The sequence below is a fragment of the Serinus canaria genome, chromosome 14, assembly GCF_022539315.1.
Source record: "Serinus canaria isolate serCan28SL12 chromosome 14, serCan2020, whole genome shotgun sequence".
In the NCBI taxonomy this organism is placed as follows: domain Eukaryota; kingdom Metazoa; phylum Chordata; class Aves; order Passeriformes; family Fringillidae; genus Serinus; species Serinus canaria.
The window spans coordinates 11,795,376-11,814,398 of NC_066328.1; the positions used below are offsets into that span (position 1 = coordinate 11,795,376).

General features: G+C 44.0%; 3 protein-coding genes across 3 annotated transcripts in view; 1 reads left to right on the forward strand and 2 right to left on the reverse strand.

Annotated features, from left to right (window-relative positions):
• Nucleotides 1-11,398, reverse strand: part of MAD1L1 (mitotic arrest deficient 1 like 1) — a 348,568-nt gene extending 337,170 nt beyond the window's left edge. Inside the window, exons 1-9 of the mRNA XM_030229927.2 lie at nucleotides 11,329-11,398; nucleotides 10,034-10,187; nucleotides 8,596-8,736; nucleotides 6,697-6,876; nucleotides 5,401-5,525; nucleotides 4,629-4,710; nucleotides 3,355-3,485; nucleotides 2,054-2,168; nucleotides 1,441-1,502 (exon numbers count right to left, since the gene is read on the reverse strand). Of these exons, the coding sequence (XP_030085787.2) occupies nucleotides 1,441-1,502; nucleotides 2,054-2,168; nucleotides 3,355-3,485; nucleotides 4,629-4,710; nucleotides 5,401-5,525; nucleotides 6,697-6,876; nucleotides 8,596-8,736; nucleotides 10,034-10,183 (986 nt within the window). The 5' untranslated portion in view covers nucleotides 10,184-10,187; nucleotides 11,329-11,398. The remainder of the gene's footprint in view (nucleotides 1-1,440; nucleotides 1,503-2,053; nucleotides 2,169-3,354; nucleotides 3,486-4,628; nucleotides 4,711-5,400; nucleotides 5,526-6,696; nucleotides 6,877-8,595; nucleotides 8,737-10,033; nucleotides 10,188-11,328) is intronic.
• Nucleotides 11,399-12,147: 749 nt separating this feature from the next.
• MRM2 (mitochondrial rRNA methyltransferase 2) lies at nucleotides 12,148-14,488 on the reverse strand. The gene is made up of 3 exons (XM_009091823.4): nucleotides 14,414-14,488; nucleotides 13,488-13,738; nucleotides 12,148-12,800 (listed from the first exon to the last, which is right to left on the reverse strand). Exons 1-3 carry the CDS (start codon nucleotides 14,449-14,451, stop codon nucleotides 12,376-12,378), a joined length of 714 nt encoding a protein of 237 aa, XP_009090071.4. The 5' UTR covers nucleotides 14,452-14,488; the 3' UTR covers nucleotides 12,148-12,375.
• Nucleotides 14,486-19,010, forward strand: NUDT1 (nudix hydrolase 1). Its single transcript, XM_018915877.3, has 4 exons — nucleotides 14,486-14,589; nucleotides 15,127-15,287; nucleotides 18,148-18,293; nucleotides 18,504-19,010. The coding sequence occupies exons 2-4, from the start codon at nucleotides 15,136-15,138 to the stop codon at nucleotides 18,674-18,676; spliced, it is 471 nt and encodes a 156-aa protein (XP_018771422.1). The 5' UTR covers nucleotides 14,486-14,589; nucleotides 15,127-15,135; the 3' UTR covers nucleotides 18,677-19,010.
• The last annotated feature ends 13 nt before the right edge of the window (nucleotides 19,011-19,023 follow it).

The window sequence follows — 19,023 nt, forward strand, 5'->3', positions numbered from 1 at the left end:
AGTCCCACTTGCTCCAATTGCATGAAAAGATGATCTTTCTCAAGAGCAATTCCCCTTTCTGTAGAAGGTGCCATTAATAGCACTAAACAATACGGCCCAATCACAAAACTAGCACTTCACAGTGAATATTCTGATTTTAAATGAAGGAGTTATTACACTTCAACAGGCAGAATCACTTGGTTCCATTTCTCTCCCACTGTGAAATTACCTCGTTAAACCTTTAACAGCTTGAGGTAAGTAAAAAGCTTTTACTCCAAAGGTTTTGTGAAAAGGATTCCTACAATTTCTGTCCATACCTTACCATAGGAGACTTAGCATAATTCCATCTTCATCTAAATGTATGGATCCTCAGCAGATGCAGGAGAAAACCTCAAGCATGCTACCTACCAGCAGGCCTAAGGAAAAGGTTCGTTATCCTCATTAAACAGAAAACGCTGAGGAAATTAAGGGAGCTTTCCCAAGTGGGAACACAAGTATCTTTTACATGAAGCAGTGATGTGTCCAAACCATCTGTGCATTTCCAAACAATCCCAGCAGTGTGCAGACACTGCCCTGTAGCTGGGTATGTGGAATGAATGGAATGGAAAAACAACTGGCAAGATGAGGTTCTGCTGCTCATGTTTCAGCTTTGACCCAGTGTGAAAGGTGATCAATGTTCATATCATTTATTTACAAAGAAGCATCTTCTTTTCTCATGTAATGACACTGTAAATATTTAGAGAAAATAGAACAGCATTGAAATACGGCACACAAAAGTTTTATATATACACAGAAAACCTTCTGCAGCAGAAGAAAATGATCAAAAATTCCAGTATTTCCAGCTCCTTTTTATACCACATACACAGGGACCTTAAAAAATCTGGTTCACTGCTCCAGATGTCAGGAGGAGCTGTTGAGTACCAGCACACAGACCAGCTGGTGTTAGAAAACACAACTGGGGAGTGGCTTTGACAAAATAACTAAAATAACCACATTTCTTCAGCTGCTTTAGGGAAAGAAAGTCACAACATGATCTAGCAGCTAAGTTTTATATCCAGATTTCAAGGGAAATATGTTTACAATAGTGTGCCACAACTAGCACACATTCTCTTCTCTGGACATCCAAAATTCTTAGAAATTCACTTATTAAGCAAGTGGAATCTCTTAACTAAATAAAAATGAAGTTATGCACAAAAAGTTTCAAGAATTCAAAACTGATCCCCAGCCTCAAAGACACATTACTCAAGGTGACTTGGTGAAAAACATTTATTAGTTCCCAAAGTTACTTTAAAAATTGTGTTATCTTATTTTCTTCTCATATATAATAAAATGTACTAGAAGAGCTTCCACATGAAGAAGGGACAGAAAGAAAACATGGCAAACACACTTAAGAGATCAGTCAGAAGATTAAGAGGAAAGGGCTTAAAAGTCTTACTTCCCTCCAGAGCTGTGAGCACATACCTGATATTTAAGCCAGTGGTCTGATCCAGTTTCTCCCAGCTTTGTAATTTTCCCAAAAGTTTCTAAAGTGAAGATTAAAAGTAGAGTTAGACATAGACACATGTTCTAACAGCTCACCAGAGCTGTTAAAAAACTCAAAACCAGAGTTTTCTCATAATCCTCCATGCAAAGTCAGTGTTATTCCTTATCCTCCTGTGGACTTCCTGATCTTATCCAGCCTTTTTGGTTTGCCATTCTGCAGCCCTGGGTACCAGGGTTCTTCACACACACCTGTGTGACACCACCATGTCTGGACAGAACCTGATGCCAGAAAAAGCCTTTCCAGCAATAGAAAGGTAAAAGAGAGACATCAAGGCTAAAATAGACACTATGATGAGATTATTCTCTACATAAAAAATCTCCAGCTGAACAGTAAACATCCCTTTTGCCTTTTACACCTTCCTTGCCATGACTCCCCTCATGCTGATTTTCCAGTTTGGGAATAGCTGGTTTGAGTCCACTAATTAAAGGAGGTATCATATCTTAAGTAACACAATACAGGAAGAGCCTAAAAGGACAGGTAATGGAGGAAATTCCTGTTCTGCTCATCCACCAGATGTTCCCAGCTCCTCACCTCATTTTCCAGTTCCACAGTCACTAGCTGTGCTTGGACCTTCTCATAGCGTTCCAGCTTTCTTTGGAGACCTTCCACTTCCTCTTTAAGCAAACCATTGTTTTCTTTCATTTCCCTGTGATGAAAAGAGAGACAATTACTACAGATTCATGCAAGTGAATTCCCTTTCACAAACTTTCAGATATACAGCAATCCCATGGGAATCATGACATTCAACTGACTCACTTCTACAACCTTCACAGCAAAGCCACTGCTACAAAAAAAAAAAACAACAAAAAAAAAAAAAAAACAGTTTTATTGAAATTATTTTTTTCTACTCTAAATACTACCCTAATAATGCCCAAGCAAGCTGAAGCTTTGTGTCTGCTTTACTATTTGTCAAAACAAGGGTAACAAAAGACTCCAAACTCCAAAATCTGCTTTTCAGTCTGGCTGGAACACAACAAGCAGTACAGACCTGGGCTTTGGAGCACTGCTTGGTTTTACTTCTTATTTTATTTCCCAATAGAGATGTACAAGTGTGAAATAAATCTGTACAAAAGCAAATGACCTTTAATCTCTTGGTATGTTCCACTGTAGAAAAACAAGCATGAGAAAAAAATTCCAAGACGAGCAATGTAAAATTATAATGAAATAATTGCAAGAGCAAAACCTAGGAAAATTACTTATTTTGAAAAAAAAAAAAAAAGCTGGCAGAATGACTCATTTAATTTTTTAAAAAGACAAACAACAATAATAAAAAACACCCAAAACTTAAAGGCAATTTAGTTCACATTACATTTAATTTAATTTTTCAAACTGATTGCCACTTTGACAATCCAGAAAGCCTACCATACCCAATGGCTATATCAGAGTTTAGAAATTTAAACAAGACACTTTCTAAACATTATGCTGGAACAATAGGCCTTTAAAACAGTGGTAACAACAGCTAAGCAAAACCAGTTCTTAAAGGAATGTTCAGCTGCCTCTTTTCCCTACAGGAAATTCTTTCTCCAAGCTGTATGGAGTTCATCATTACATTTAAACATTGAATTTTGTTCTAACAATCCAAAATCACCACCCAGAATAATGAATTCACATTCTGTGAGGCTCCTGTGTTCAAGAAGATTCCTCAGATCCTGTCAGATCCTCTCATCTAGTAAGCACCACATCACTGCTCAATTCACAAGTAGTATTTTTATGAAATACTTCCTCCTGAGCTTTCCCATGTGGAAACCCTAAACAGGGATGTGAAGTGCAGACAGTGCAGCTGTAGTAAGTACAGAAGAACACAACCCTCAACACCTGAACCCTTCCTTCACCTGAAGTAGGTATTTTCTTCCCTGAGCTGGCGCAATTCACGCTCCATTTTTGGGAAACGAGCCAGTTCTGCCTTCATGTTCTTGACAATTGCAGCATCATGTTCCTGCTGGGACAGCTTCTGCTCCAGATCCTGGAAAACATGGGATGAGAACAAGACAGCAATGAGTAAGGTAGAGTTGGTAAGAGCTATTTCTGCATTGTACCTTGTAAGCGCAAATCAAGGACTGGAAAATGAAGTCGGAAGGGAACTCAGGAGATCATGTGGTCCAATCCATGCTCAAAGCAGGGATGACTCTTGTTTGCACTTTTACACCTGGGCTGGTCTCTTCTCTCTACACCTGCTTAGTCCAAGTTCACAACAAAAAAACCCCTGTTACTCATTAAAATGATCCTCTTCCATCAACCGAACCAAATCTGTGATTTCTTGTCCTCTATCTTTCCAAAGAAATGCAGAGGGAAGCATTTGAATAGCCTGCAGAAATTAGGTACAGAAAGAGACACAAACATGCATTTCAATATTATGGTAAATGTTGGGGCGTTTTCCATTAAAAACCCAAATTATTAGGGCAGTGTTGCAGACTTCTGTCTTGTTTTCCATCTTTTCATTTCAATGGAGAAAGTCTCCTCTTGCTGACAACCAGTTTGGTTTTACAGCAAGGCAGTGCCACTGTCAGCACTGCTCAAACCAAAGTAATTCTCCACATCTGCCTCTGCCAGGAAGACAATACAAATTAAAAAGATAAACTCCCACAAACCTATGTGCCCATTTGGAAGCAAAAAACGCATCTCTACACTGATGTTTAAGATAGTGTAGCTTTGAAAGCTTTACAAGTAATTGCACTTTCTAAACACAACTGCAGAGGAAGGATTTTCAAGGAAACAGAAAATAAGTGTAGCTCATCACGCACCATTTGCGCCATTTGAAAAAAGATCACTCTACAAGCAGTCTTTTGCAGAGCAAATTTATGCTGTGGCACAAAACCAAAAAAAGCATGCCTACAGAGCACTGCTTAAGGATATAAATCACCTTTCTATAGAGGAAAGCATGCCTTTTCCAATCAATTGATAAAACAAAGGCAAAGTGTCATGTTACAGCTAATTGTAGATGGCCTGGTCCACCCAAGCTCAACTCTTGCTAGCAACCAACTCAGGTACTTATATGACAAACTAACCTTTTACTTCTGCAACAGCCAGGTTTTTAAGAAGCAGCATTCTGTTCTTCCACTGAAGGAATTAAAATCTAAAGCTTTATATAGGTCACAAACTTTCTTACCTTAATCTTCTGTTCATATTCTGACAGTAAGGACTGGCTTGCTTGGAGTGTCTGGATTTGCTGACTTGCCTCCTGCCATTTCCTGTCAGATGAAGACAAGAGGCACTTGAGAATCCAGAATTCAGGTACCAGAAACAACCCACCTTCAGAAGTCTCTGACCAACAGAGTCAAACAGCACTACCAAGGTGAATGTTACTCTTATATAACATTTGCTCTTTCAATCTCACATTCATATCAGCTCCCTCTTATTTAGAGACAAAAATACCCATTCATTTTAATAAAAATAAGCATATTGAGAAAAATATGAAAAAAAAATCAAGCCACTTAACTCTAAGAACAACAAATATATACTCAGAATAAACAAAACTTCACAACTTAGAAATTGAAGAGCTGAAGTTAGCAAGCAAGAAAAAACACTCATAACTTTCAATTACCCCTCCACTATGATTTAGGGTTTCATATTTCTGTTCTGTCCATAAAGTTCAGATCAGCCTTTCCTACCCACATGCCTTCTGGTAACTCTCCACTGAAAACACAAAACATCACTGAGATTTAAAGCTCAAGTTTGTGGGGTTTTTTTCCTCAAGGTACAATTAAAATTGCACCTCAGAGTTGGTTTCAAACAACAGCTATAACCTGCACACCCAGATCAAAGAACCCCTTTGAAGAGCAGAAATCAAACACCGTTGAAAGTTTTCTGAGTGATGACAGCTGCACAAGACTGAAGTTCTGTTTGCCTTTTTCTCCCTACAGTCATTCATCCCTGCTTACTTTTTTTCAACATCCAGCTGCTCCATCAGTTCCTGCTTCTGAGAGTCTTGGCTTGTCATCTGCATCTCTTGGTTCATTATATTCCATTGCAGCTCTGATATTTTCGCTTTTAATACAGTGATTGTCTGAATTAATGGAGAAAAAATAAAAGGCATAAACACACAAGGCTGTGACTTTCCAAGCCAGACACTATGGATGATGATAGAAATAATTTCCAACTAAAAAGTACTAACACAATCTTAGAAACAAATCCACACTCTTGCAAACCTTCAGACCTGCAAACCTACCTCAAACAAATGCAAGAGAAAATAATTTTGCACTTTAATTTGCCATCCAAGTTGTCATTTGCATTATCTCTTAAATAGGTGACCTCAAACTGGCATGAAAAATATCAAACTTTAAAGTTAGGTGATGTTTTTTTCTAAATATATTAACTCGAAATAAAAGCTCACAGGTTTGTTTCCAATAGCCACTACTCAGTTCCCTGTAACAGAGAAAAAGAGAAATATCTCAAAACATCACATATGCAGTGTGTCTTCTATACAGAGAGACAGGAAGAATTCTCATCTTGATACTGATAGGAATAAAAGAACACAGACACAGAAGTGCAGCACACATCTCTTAGGTGGGTTTAGTTTCTCTAATGTACCATCCCTCTCCCCTGGTTTTAATCACTGATAACTGGAACATTAAATCTGTTTACCTGCTTTATCACATTGCTACATTTCCAGTGACACCAAGGCAGGAGCAGGGCTTAAGGACTTTGTAATTGCTGATCAACAGCTGGTACAGGAAAGTTACAAATGAAATAGCTGAACTTAACTATAGTGATATCTGAGAAGGTTGAGGGTTGAGAAGATGGTCTGGGCATCCAAATATACTGAAACTGTTACCCAAGTATTCATTCTGCAGTAGAATGCACAGGCATTTAACACACTTCAGGAAGACCTCATCTACTCTACTGTTCTCCTGACTTCCCACATTATCTCCTCCATCACTGTCCCTTTCTTTACACTTCTGAACCCAGATGCTGGATGTTGCACCACTTTTTCTCTCCTCCATATCACCTTGTCTAAGAAATCTCTTTTCCTTCTGACCTGCTCACTTGTATCTGGGCTTGGTTTGATTCTAAATTTTCACAGAAAAAACACACACCACCAGGGTTTATTAATTTCCAGGTGATGAACACAATGTTCCAGTTATTTTGGTTTTTTAATCAAAAAGGCCATTTTCAAGTCACAAGAACTCCAAAGTCACCTGAAGCTATGGATGGATTAAAAATTACTCTGTTCTTACTTCATTAGCTTCGGCTAATTTGCTCTCCTTCTCTTGCAGCTTCTTACTCATTGTCTCCATGCTCTTCTTGTACGATTTGTTCATCTCCATTTGTTCTTTCAGTTTATTTTCAGCCTCTGTTTCCCTTTCCTGGTACTGCTTTATTCGCGTGAGCAGCTCCTGGTTACGGTCAGCCTCTCGCTGGCCAGGGAAAACACAAAGAGACTTAAGAAGAAAGCAGCAGAAAGATGAAGCCATTTTTCCTTCTTTTGTCCTTATTCCCTATTACTATGATCACCAATGGTAATTGCTTCATCATGAAGCAAAGTTACTCAGACCACAGCTTTAACCTAGCAAGGGCAAAAATTTATCAGCAGTAACTCAATGGAATTACCCAAGGAATTACCCAGGGAAATGGAGCTGGAAAATCAAGAGACCACATCTTCCAAATCTCTTACACTAAGACATGACTATGAGAATACAGATGTGGCTTCACAAACTCCATTGCACACTCTCCAGCAGATTAAAGACGAAAACATTCAATCTCCAATTTAAAGCTGACCCACGCACAGAAAATTGACTTTCAGAAACTCAGCCCTCAACAGCTGGGTTAATAAAACAAACTTCCCTCTGCAACTTCTGGAATTGAGGCAATTTAAAAGAAAATATTATCAACTAACACAACAAATACTCTTGAAGTCTGACAACCTTTCATATACCATTTCAATTTACTCCTACCACAAATTGATCAATACTTATTGAAAAAAATGCATAATAAATTGCTTTGCTAATCAAAGCAACTAGAGACACGGATTTGCATAATAAGCAAGGATTATGCAAAGCATTGTGAGGTTCCTAAAACCTTTATCCACATGACTCAGAAAAACACAGAATCTGAGCAGGGTAATTACCACACTGCTGGATTAATGCTGCTCCCTTTTTTTTGTATCAGTATTTCAAGGGTTTCTGTGACTGACTCAGCTACATTCCAGTTTGAACTCTTCCTGGCCTAATCCCACATCACCTTACTTCAGAGGAAGGAGGAATTTAGTCACTGACTCCCTATTTCACAACCACACACTAAATCTGTCTCACTCATAAAATACAACAAAACATACTTATTATTTTTTACAGATTTCTTTTTCAATAATCAGCCACATAGAAGACTTTTATTATGCTACAAAAGCCACTGATCCACAGCTTATTTCAGTAATGTCGTTAAGCAAACATATGTGGGCAGAAAAGCAGAACCCAATAAAAGCTATTAGTCCCTGAGTGAGGCTCACTGTTTTATCAGTGCAGGCTCTCTTGCGTGACACTGCATGGCTGGAACTGCTGCCATTCCAATTAATTACAGTCACACAAGCCAAATGCTTGCAATTGTGCCAGAAGAAGTTTAAACCCTCTAGGAGAAAAATTATTAAATACTTCTGGGAGAAACATATAACAAATCCCTTTTGTTACTGCTACCCATGACAACTTCAGGGCTAAGCTAACAGAACCCAGTGATCAGATCACCAGTCTGTGAACCTAACGAGGCTTCAAGTTCACACTCTTGTGCACATTAGCAAGTTAGTGCAGTGCACTGAGAGGGGACCTGCAGAGCAGTTCTGTAGATATGTTGATGCTGGCAACTTGACACTCACACCTGTAGTAAATGCAAACACAGCAAATGCATTTGAGAGTCACAGAAATCCTGCTCTGAAGACAGTGTCCATCAGCAGTTGGAAAACACCAGGCATGCTCCTGGAGTGCACCTTTCAGTTTAGTTTCACTCCAAAAAGAGAGTAACCATACACATTCTGAGACAGAGCACTGCAGACCAATGCACATCCCTGAACCAAACCACCAATGTAAATGCTCTCCACGTGTTCTGGCTTAGGCCAATGCTCCCAAGCCATGAGCAAACATCCCACTCACCTCATAGTTCCTGGCATTGGTATTGGCTGCCTTCTCCAGCTCGATGCGAGCTCGTTTGTGGCTCAGCTCCATCTGCATCTTCTCCCGTTCCACCTGCAGCAGCTGGGATTTGGAGTGGATCTGCCCAGCCTGCTCCTCCAGCTGGCCAGTTCATGTGTGAAAAGGGACATTGCACACCATTAACAGCACAACAGTATCATCCTGCTCTGTACTGCTCAGCTGATATTAATTTGCCATTTTACAAGCTATCACCACATTGTGGTACCTCTCACACTAGCTGTAGATGGGGAATCTCAGTGTTCAACACCATGCTCAGAAACCCACATCAAACCAAGGTGAATTGGAAAGAAACTAATTCCTGGGTCTTAAGTCAGATTTTCTCAATCTCTAGATGCAGCTTGAGAAAATCTACTTCTCTATCTAAAAGCTAATTATGAACTCCCCAAGCCTAAGAAGCACAGATCACGCTCCCAATAAAAGTAACTGTTGTGCAAAATAACACATTTTTCCATGAGCTCTACAATATTACCCTTCATTTTTTCATTCAAATTACCTGAGAGCACAGACAACACTAACAGAATTGGTTACATCCTGGTGATGCACATCCAACACACAGCCAATGGAGACTCTAACCAGAGAGAGCCTCCTGCAACTACTGCTGCCACCAGAGATGCAGCACAGACAGAAAAAGCTTAAATTTTTGTCAACATTCCAAATGCAAAGCAGATTTACATTAAAAAGAAGCAAACTTATTTTTTACTCAGAGGCTGAAATAGAAATTATATTAAGATACAGAATAGAGAAACTTCATTCCAGCTTAATAAACAGTCCCTAGGATCTAAGAAGTCAATTTATGCTTTATGAGCCTGAAGCTGCTAACAGAAAAAAAAAAGTAAATAACCGAGGTGGGTAAGAAAGCACAACTGGTTTGCATATCAAAGCCACAGCTCAATGCAAGTTTCCTGGATGTGTCCAGGCAAAGAAGCCTTTAAATCCTGAAAAAAGGTAACAAAGTGTCTTACTAGAAAAATGTTAAGATATAAAGCTCCTTTGTTCAGCAATATGAAAACAACTCACAATTTAATTTCCTGAGCCAGTACACAGATATAACTAGCAGGGAATAAATTCAAAGGACCTTTCTTAAACTTTTACTAAAAATAGTTTATTTCTTTTATTAGAAATAAACCTGTTTGACATTGTAAAAAATAAATATATTCTGGAAAAGATTCCAGAATGGTGTCAGCAAGCTTCCTTTATTTGTTTGTGTCAATTTCAGAATGTCAATTTCAGAATGTCAATTTCAGAATGTCAATTTCAGAATGTCAATTTCAGAATGACCGGTCAGATCTGAATGAAATTCCCAGCTCCTGGAATCAAAAGGAGCACACAACCACACTGAAGTGATACTGCAGGAATCACCAAGATGAGGACTCCTCACCTGCATCCTCTGCTGGTACTGCATCTGTAAGGAGCTCTGAGTAGATCCTGGTGTAGCCAGCCCAGACACTCCCTCCATACGCTGTGAAATGAAGTTATTGAGGGATCTCAGGGTGGAGAAGACAGTGGTATTATTTTCCAAGTCCTCCATGGCTCTGGAAATGGACAGAAAATCATCAGCAAAACACTCAGAGCAAGATGCTCTGCTAAAGAGGGATCCATCTCTCCATCATCCATCTCCATGTTAGAGGAAACACTAAACACGAGGTCTTCCAATTTACAGGGTAAAAATCAACCTGCAAATCACTGCTGGGATCCACGAAAAACATGACCCCACACAGGCTGAAGTCATAATTTTCTGTGAAATGAGAAAAAGATACAAGACAGCCTTTTTTTTTCTGACCAAACCAAACTCATTGTTCTTCCCCCTAAGTTTTGAAGCTGATGGGAGCAGAACTAACTCCACAGTAGCAGCAAACCCTACCTGCTACACAACTTGTTTCTGGTTTCCCAGAAGCACTTTGGACTCTAATTTCCAACAGGAAGTCTTACCAAGTCCACTGATCACTTGTATAAGTAAAACTGCATCTCATTATTCATATAATGAGATGTAGCTCTTCCTTCCAATTCAGAAGGGGACTAACTACAAGACCAAAGATGAATCAAGCATGGAGCTCAGAAAAGCCTCAGAAAAGGGTTAGGGTTAGGGCAAGGTTTCCCAGGAGATTTCAGGAAACCTTAGGTGAGTCCCTCCAGTGACTGCACGCTCCATAAATCCTCAGAAACACCGGAAAAGGTCCAGGACCAGGAAAGGCAGCCACAACATCCACATGGCTTGTAGTACAGACAGACACCTGGGCTGCCTCGGGGGTCCTGCACCCCCGGGCTCACACCGCAGTTACTGTTTGCATTCACAGCATCACGAGCAGGCGGCGTAAGAGCGGCGCAGAAGCAACAGATCAGCCAAAACCCAAACTGAGCGCTGGATACCAAACGCACCTGCCGGCAGGTAGCTCCGGCAAGCCCGTTCTCAATCGTACTAACAATTAAGACGACATTTAGGTGTGGGACCCTGTCCAGTTCAGAAACCCCCGTGGCCAAGGCTCCCCTGGGGCACGCAGCGAACACCAAGAGCGGCCGCGGCGGGCACGGCGCAGCTCCGGGCACCGAAAGGTTCACCCGCACGATTCCGCCAGGGGAAGAGCGGGGTGGGACGGGCGCGGCCGGAGCCCTCCTTCTCTCCCCTTTCCCCCCGTCCTTGCCCCTTCCCCCGTCCGTCCCTCCCTCAGCGCTCACCGCCGCGCGCCCCGCTTGGATCTCCCTCCTCGCTCCGGCCACGGGATCTCGCGGGAACTCCGCGCCCACCTCTCGCGAGAACGGCGGCGCCGGCAGCCGTAAGAGCGGCATTATGCGCGCAGCACTCCCCGTGCTACCGTAATAGCCCGACAGGCTGGGGTGGGCTCGGAGCACGGCCCGCCCCCCCAAAAACCGCCCCGCGCCCTCCTGCTCCGGCACCGATCCAGTCAGCTGCCCCAAATGAGCTGCTGATGATGAGAAAGGCCCGGGAGTCTTAAAAACAGCCTCTCGTATAATTCATGCCACAGTCAGCCTGATAAAAGCAGTATTTAATATAAAATTTGTCACTTTTAGATAAGGCAGCAGCTGAATTTATTTGTGCAAACAGATTTCCGGCAATTCAGTCATTCTCCCTATTGGGATCTTAAGAACATGTTGTGGTTTTGCTTGAGAAACACCACTGGCCACACCTAAAAAGCACTGAGATGATCTGCATGGCCATGACCCTGTCCCACTGCCACTGACTGGATTTATGAGTGCCAGGAAGCAGCAACTCCTAAATATAACCCGTGTCTGCAGGAGAAGCAGCAGAGCCATGGGGCTGAACATTCCCAAGGCAGCTGTGCCTCTCACATGGCTGTGTTACACATCCTGCATGAGGATGCAGATCCTGATGTGCACAGAAACATTTTCTAAAAGGCACTGAACTGGCTCAAACTCCCCTTTGCTGTTCCCTCCCATTCTAACACTCATCTTTATGGTCAGTCACATGTATGACAGCATTAACAGTGCAATGGTTTTCAGGCACACATTAAAAACTCATATAATCAGCATTTTATTTTCATTCCCATTACTCCAGTCCCAGAGGTTGCCTTTCAGATTATTCCTCTCCATTCCCAACCATTTTGTCCACAAGTATTTGAAAAGCCTGACGCACTTAAAGAAGAGTAGCAAACTTCCCCAAGGTCTTAATGGTGAGATTTTCCTTTAAACACCCACTAAACTGAGATTTCCAACCAATGTCACAGGATCTGCAGCTCATGACTTTCATTTCCCTCTGTACAGCCTGGCCAAGTAATAAGATTCCGCAGAGTCCTTCCGGCTGGCCTGAGGCTTTACAGTTCTCACATCCTGGAACTGCTCCTTCAGTCTGTTTTGCAGCAGGCGGGCATCGGATCCATCCCAGAATTTACAGAGCATGGTTCCTTTTGGCTTTAAAATGCTTTGGGCTATATCCAGAAGGCCTAAACACAGTCTGATCAGCTTCTGATGATCCAGCTCTTTAATGCCTGTGGCACTGGGGGCCATGTCACTCAGGATGACATCTGCCTTCCCCGAGGGAAGCAGGCTCTGGATGGCCCTCAGCGTGCTGGGCTCTGCCATGTCAGTCTTCGACAGGAAAACTGCTCCTTCCAGAGGAGAAATCTGCAGCAGGTCAACGCCAAGCACGAAGCCAGTGGGGACAGCAGGACCTGTAAGGATGAACGACACAGGGAATACTCAGAGTGGCTGCAAAAACCTGCACATGCATGAGCTCTGTGCCAGCAGACACAAGCCACCCACAGCTGCTTTGCCGTCCCCTAGCAGTTTGCTGGGTGCATCTGGATGGAGGGTTTGCCATAAGCTCATCCATTCAAGACATAAAAACTCAGCTACTTGGGGTAAACAAGGAGGATTTTTCTTGGTTTTCTGTTGCTCTTACAAGGCTGACAGTCCAGAAATCCTGGATAATGGTGCAGATGATAACACCTCACTTTGTAAATATTGATGGCTTCACCTATATAAACCATGCAAAGCAGTTGCTTCCATTTTTTAAGAAGGGAATAATATTTCAAATAAGCCAAGATAATTGCTGAAGGTCACACCAATTTCAAAACTGGATGAAGGGATCTTCCCCGCAACAGCTAATCAGATCACTAGCGTCACATGTTATGTTTTATTTCATAAACACAATTTCTCTACATGAAGATTTACTAGGCTCACCCTTTCATGATTTTATCAGTGACTCTGGCACTTGCCAGTACCCATGCCCCCTCCCCGTACTGTTACCATCATAATATTTCCTTCATTTCATAGTATTTTGATTTAGATTCACAGACCTCTCACACACATCAAGAGGAGTACCATCCCCATCTTGCCTGCCAAAAAATTGCACTTACCAGTACCTAAGGCATTGACCCTCTCTACAGCAACCTGGCTCCAAGCACCAGGTGCTGCTCCACAGTCAAGAACAGAAAATCCTGGACGGAGAACACAGAACTTGTCATCAATTTCCAGCAACTTGAAGGCACTTCGGCACCGGTACTGCTGCTGCTTCGATGCCTTGACAAAGGGATCCTTCAAGTGCCGCTCCAACCACCTCTGCTCAGTTCCAGTTTTCCTTAGAAACTTTACCGTGGTGTGCAGGCATCTGGTTATCCAAAGCCAGGAAGAGAGACAAGTCAATCAGTTAGTACATAAACACCCACTCTGTATTAGAAAAGTCTCTATAGTAATTAATTCCAGCCACTACAGACAGCCAGGGAGGATGTGGAGTGTCCCTGTCGGGAGACATTCTCAATACAGCTGGACATGTTCCTCTATCACCTGATCCAGGTGACCCTGCCTTGGCAGAGTCATTGGGCTAGATATTCTCCAGAGGTCCTCCCAACCCAAACCATTTTGTCATTCTAAAAAGCAGTCCCCAGATTTGAGATTTCTGGCACCTTTACTTATCAGGTCCTATCACAACAGCAGGGTCAGATTTTGGATGAGGCCTCATGTGCTATCCTGAGCTAAGGGGGGAAAGAGATCCCACTCCAGCTTCTGCTCAGGTGTTTTAAGGACAAGACATGGCAGAGTGATCCCAGCACTCCTGAGCTGCCTCAGTGGGCCCGGGGGCCTCCGTGAGCCGCTCAGAGGAACGGAGGGATGCCCAAGCTCCTGCAAACTCCTGGAAGAGCAACCAAGAGCCACGGCCCCTGCCCGGGAAGAACCCAAACGCCCATTAACCCATTCCCGAGGGAAACTCCAGGCGCCGGCACTGGCGGCACCCCACCATCCCCCTCGTGGGCGCCCGGATCGCCTCAGCGGCCCCGCCACGCACCTGCCCCCAGCAATGACAGCTCCGCCCGCGCCCGCCATGGCCGCCTCGGCCCGCCCCGGCCCGCCTCCCCTCACGGCGGCCGCGGGCGGGGCGGCGGCGGCGCGGGAAGAGCGAGGACAGGCCGCGGCTGAGGGTGACACCGAGGCGGGCGGGAAAGCTGCGAGCGTGGGGCTGAGGTGCGCGGGGACGGGGATGGCAGTGCAGGGGGGTCAGGGATTGGGATGAGGGATCAACGATTTGGGGAAGGGGCGCTGGGGGACAAGGATTCGGGGAAGGAGTTTAGGAGGAACAAGGATTTAGGGAAAGCGGATCGGAGATGTGGGGAGGGGTTTTTGGGGGCTCAGGGATTCGGGGAAGGGGTGTTGACGCTGGTCGGAGAATCTTTGGGGACTGGGATTTGCGGAGGGGATCAAAGATTTGCGGAACAGGTGCTGGGAGTCAGGGGTGCTGGGAGAGGGTGTTAAAGATGGTCCGGATTCGGGGGTGGTGGTGTTTGGGGAAAAAGGATTTGGGAAGAGGGCGCAGAGGTAGCAGGAGAGCGAGGGTCAGTGGGAGCGTTGGAGAGGCAGGCATTGGGAGAGGTACTGGGGGACCAGGCTTTAGGGACCGGGCATTGGGGTGGGCTGCTGGGTGTGCGGGGCTCCGGCACCCCCCGGGTCCCCTCGGAAGGAGGCCAGGAACCCTCGGCACAGCGTGTCCACCTCGTCCCTCAGCCAGGAGCCATGCACACATCCAGACTCTTCACCCTCGTCCTGGTAGTGCAGCCGTCCCGCGTCCTCCTGGGCATGAAGAAGCGCGGGTTCGGCGCCGGGCTGTGGAACGGCTTCGGCGGGAAGGTGCAGCCCGGGGAGAGCATCGAGGAGGCTGCCCGCAGGTGAGGGCCGGGCCGGCGCCACGGGGACAGGTATGGGGGCACAGGTGGAGGTGTTGGACAATCGGCAGTGGGCTGCTGGTGGAGGTACCACGGCTCTTCTGGTCAGTGATACCCTCGTGTTACCCACCAATGCAGTCATGACCCACCTCTGAACACCTGCTCCACAGGTGATGAGGGATCAGCCACATGTACAGAGAAACAGGATTGCTTCTCTGCACAAGAGAAAAAATCATCACCTTTGTCACCTGCATATCTTAAACTCATCCAGTCTGTGAGCAGCTGGAACTTCCTGTGTCCTTCCTCCCAGCTCCTGGAGTCTGCTCTAAACTGAGAATGAATCTGAGTGGTGGATAGAGGTTCTTGCAATCTTCAGAGAGGTGCTGGGTTTAATTTTGGCTATATAGCAGAATTACAGCTAATTTAATTTAAATAATTAGCCAAACTGCTTATTATTTGATCGTATGGTGTGACATTTTAAGTGCTAATGCTGAGTTGTGGAATTGAATTTCATCAGTAAAAAGGCAGAGTGTAATTTCTGAACCCTTTAGTACTGATTTCTTGTAGTTCTTTCATCTGTCTGGTCATTAAAATGAAGTAGCAAATCACAGCTGAATTGCTAAATTCCTCTAAAAATTAGGTACCTTGTTCTTTACATGAATGTTGCTGATACAAAGCCATGCTTTGCCATCTCTTCAGTTTCTGATAACATGCCCAAAGCTGCCGTTGCACACCTGCAGGAAGATCAGTCGTGGTGTGCTCAGCTGGTTCCCAACAGCTTCTGCCCTCAACAGCCTCCTCAGCTGTGCCAGCACAAGCGCCTGGGCTCTGTGGTGAGCTGGGCCCAGGGACAGCAGGGTCTCTGTGCAGATGTGCTCCCAGCAGCACATGGCCTTAACGTACCTGACACTTCATTGTGGCTTTTTGTGTAATTCATCATCTCTGAATGGAGGGAAGGACACAATTTTGTCACTTAACATTTGCTAGACTTACCTGCCACTGGCTGTGGGGTAAATGTAATAGTTTAATGTAGCATTTGATTTCCTTGATGTGTTTACCTGTGCTGGCCCCAAGTTTGATACCGAAACCTCTGTTCACACAAGATGTCAAGTGCTAAAATTTTCCTCAATCCAAATGCAGTGTACCTCAGCACAGTCAGCACCTGCTGCTGGGGACTGTCCTCATCCCTTCAGCTGCAGTTTACTCCAGAATGACACAACCAGTTCCTGCTGAGGTCAGCTGGGCAGGAGGCTGTCCCCAGAGCCAGGAGCAGCTGGACACACTGGGCCCCTTGCTGGCTGGAGCACCACTGGTGCAGTGCTGCCTCAGGACACAGCTTTGCTGCAAGAAGCACCACACACACCAAATCAACTTCTGTTGTACCACTTCCACTCTGCACTGGCAATTGAGATCTGAGGTTGTGGTTCCACGTTGCTCTGTCTCAGCTGGGTTGGCAGAAGCAGCAGGTGAGAAGTCTCAGCACAGGTAGTTAAATATTAAGCCAAAAAAAGAACAAAAGTTCCCAGTACCAGCAAGATTTCCATCTTCTGCTGTGTACAGCACATTCCCGTGAGCACTGGGCAGGTCCTCAGAGGCACAACTTGTAATGGGAGCATTTAGTGAATGAGTTATTTCTAGTTTGCCACCTGAAATGTTTCCACTTGCTACAGACAGAGCCAAGCAGCTGATGGATAAATTGCCTGGAGAACTGTAGCAGTGTTGTGCTTTGTTGTTCAATTATCAGTGCCTGTAAAAAGAGGCTTTTAGAATCATTGCTGGAAAACTGCCTCTATTTTAGACATAGATAGCTTCTCAGAAGATAAACTAAAATTAGCCAAGACATCAATTTGAAGGATAATTTTGAAAGATGGGATCCATGAAACCAATGCCAAAGAAAGCTGGAGCCTTAAAATCATTTCCATTACATTTTAAAATTGTTGTTCCTGCCAAATAGGCAGCTACATTAATTATTAACTATAACTAAAGATACACAGTTTCAGAGTATTCCTTATTTTTGTACCTTAGAAAAACCATGACTAACTTCAAGCCATGCTGCTTCTGTTAGAGGGAGGTAAAATAAAAAAAGCTCTGAGCACAGAACATAAAGAGAGGAAATAATTGAATGTGCTTCAAGTAGCTGTGCATGGTGGTGCGTGGAAGAGAGCTGGCACAGCTCTCCAAGTGCTCTTAAAAGTCTTGCCTTCTGGCCTCTCGTTATGCTCAATGTGCTTCCAAGGAGCAGAAAGGCAAACTTTGCACAAGTGCTTTGTGTTTTTTACACTGCATTTGAATGGGAACCAGAATTATCAACCTTCTGTGTGCAAATGGTGTGATGGAGTGTGTAATTTAACTAAGCTTCAGTTTGCTTTAGATGTAGTTGATTGTGTAGCAGGTATAGATGTTCTTTCTGGTGTTCATGACCTGCTTCTCCACAATTCTAAAAGGTTCAGCTTGAAGTTGGCAAAGCCTTTCACCTGTCTACATGAAGTGTATCTTGGAGTTCTGAAGCCACATCCAGCTATAGTCAGATGACTTCACATACCCCCTTCTCCCTTACCTCAGAGAAGAGCTGCATGTTTCAAGGACTAAATTTTACTAAATGATCCATTTTCCTGAATCTTCCCCTTCCAACATAGACTGTTTTCCTGCCAGGCTCAGGAGCCTGAAATAACACATGATCCCACCTAAACTAGCTCCACTGTGGTGTTGTAGCCTTGTAGCAGGTCAGAACCCTGCTGTGTTGTACTATAAGAGCTTTCAGCTTTGGTTCACTGGAAGAGTTTTAAACGTGTGAGTAAAGCTAATGACTGCATTTTTGTCCTCCCAATGCTCACTTTCATATAAGAGGCTTTTTCTTGTGCAGGGAGCTCCTGGAAGAGAGTGGACTGACTGTGGACACCTTGCAGAAGATGGGTCAGATCACATTTGAATTTGTAGGCAACTCTGAACTCATGGATGTTCACATTTTCCGGGCAGATCACTTTCATGGAGAGCCTACAGAAAGTGAGGGTAGGTGGCTGGTCTGGGGAAAGGAAGGAGGTGCTCTTCTGAGACACCACTGCCCTTAGGAAATGGAGAAGTATTCACACTAAAATACCTCCCAGAAGGAAGGCAGCTGGGCTGTAGAGGGAAGCTGCTGTTTGACCAATATTCACAGTGTAGGCAGCAAATATTCCATGAACAAGTCCCATGCAGAGTTCTTTTGTTTTCTGCCTCCAGAAATGCGGCCCCAGTGGTTTCAGCTGGACGAGGTGCCCTTCCATTGCATGTGGCCAGATGACAGCTATTGGTTTCCCCTGGTGCTTCAGAGAAAGTTGTTTCGTGGCTATTTTAAGTTCCAAGGACAGGACACCATCCTGGAGCACAGCCTGAAAGAAGTGGAGGAAGTTTAAGAAAGCAGAAGCATTCAACCCACACGCTACTGCCCACATTGGGCTACAGCATCCTGTGTGACTTATGAGGGTCTCCTTGCTCAGCTTTCCAGAAAACAAGACTTATTTTCCAGGTCACTGCAAAGTAAGGAAAGTAAGGGGGTTTCTTAGAGCAGAAATAAAAGTAACAAGATTTTCCATGCTATGAAGTCCCTGGTTGTGGTAGGCTTTGGTGGTTATGTGATCACAGCTATTAAAAACTTAAGTGTTAGCCATTTTTAGTGGCTTAAGCTTTTCCCTTATGGGTAGATTTTTTTTAATTATTATTATTAAAAATACTTTTTCAGTAAAAGCATGTGTTGTTCTGT